The 1,035-nt window shown below is 34.1% G+C and overlaps 1 protein-coding gene across 1 annotated transcript; it reads left to right on the top strand.

The window, feature by feature from the left end:
• Positions 1–316: 316 nt before the first annotated feature.
• Positions 317–887, top strand: LOTGIDRAFT_176758 (hypothetical protein; the record flags this gene model as incomplete). The annotated part of the gene is made up of 1 exon (XM_009058590.1): positions 317–887. A coding segment is annotated over one exon (571 nt), but the record flags the coding sequence as incomplete, so codon positions are not given.
• Between the last annotated feature and the right edge of the window lie 148 nt (positions 888–1,035).

Here is a 1,035-nt window from a genome sequence, read left to right as displayed (position 1 = left end):
TTCGCAGTTGCGGGGTGTGAATTGAAAGACAATATACTTGAAAAAGTGTTGATAATCTTAGACAGTCAGAGTAAGAAAAAACATCAAGTAGCCTAGCTCTAAAAGAGACTTATTGGCCTGGGCTATTGACTAGATTTACTAGTAAACTATCGATAGCGGTAGTGTGATTGATTGATCTGGGCCTTACCATTTGGATTGTGGATAACTCCTTTGATGATAATGGGCAGTTCAATTCATGTAGGATGGTAGGCCTAGTTCTAAGCCCTACCATTTTCCTGTTATAATTTAATCCTTTTACATTATCTGTATTTTTTAGGCTTGAAACTTTTGACAGAAATAAAGATAGTGAACATGAAGTATTGGAAAATGAATATTCAATGGAAATTCCTAATTATGATCTCTACAAAGACATTAATACTGATACCAAATTTTCATTACTGAAATTAGAATCTATCCTGTGTTACCATGAACAATTTCAAAAGAAACTTGATGACGACTCAAAGAAACTTTACATCAATCGTTTTCTGAAATACTTGAGAATAGCATCTACTGACAGTTACTATTTTTTCAAATCCGAATGTCATGCAGAAATGAAGAAAGTTTCCTATCGCATTGACATAGCAATAGATATAGATGGTACTATAGTAGAATCACAGTGTGAGTGTTCTGCTGGAATGGGACCCACTGCACACTGTAAACATGTTTGTGCAACATTATATGCGATTTTTAAATTTTCAACTTGTGCTGAAATAATTACAGAATTATCTTGTACCTCACAACTACAAACTTTTCATCAAAGTACACATTTTATGGCCAGTCCTCTTAAGTCTAAAGACTTGCCACTGTCAGGATATAAAGACGTTAATTTTGATCCACGATCCACGTAAAGTATATTAAAATGGCTGGTTATAATGATATGTTCAGAAACATATGGCTAAGCCACCCAAACATAAATAAGTTTCCAATTTCACAAACATTTAAACCAGCTAATTCTTATGCTGTCGAAGCCGACCATCATTATCTTCAAGATCCTCT

The sequence above is a fragment of the Lottia gigantea genome (genome assembly GCF_000327385.1).
Source record: "Lottia gigantea unplaced genomic scaffold LOTGIsca_3477, whole genome shotgun sequence".
In the NCBI taxonomy this organism is placed as follows: Eukaryota; Metazoa; Mollusca; class Gastropoda; family Lottiidae; genus Lottia; species Lottia gigantea.
The sequence above is the reverse complement of the archived record's forward strand: the minus strand, read 5'-3'. Positions and strand labels throughout refer to the sequence as shown.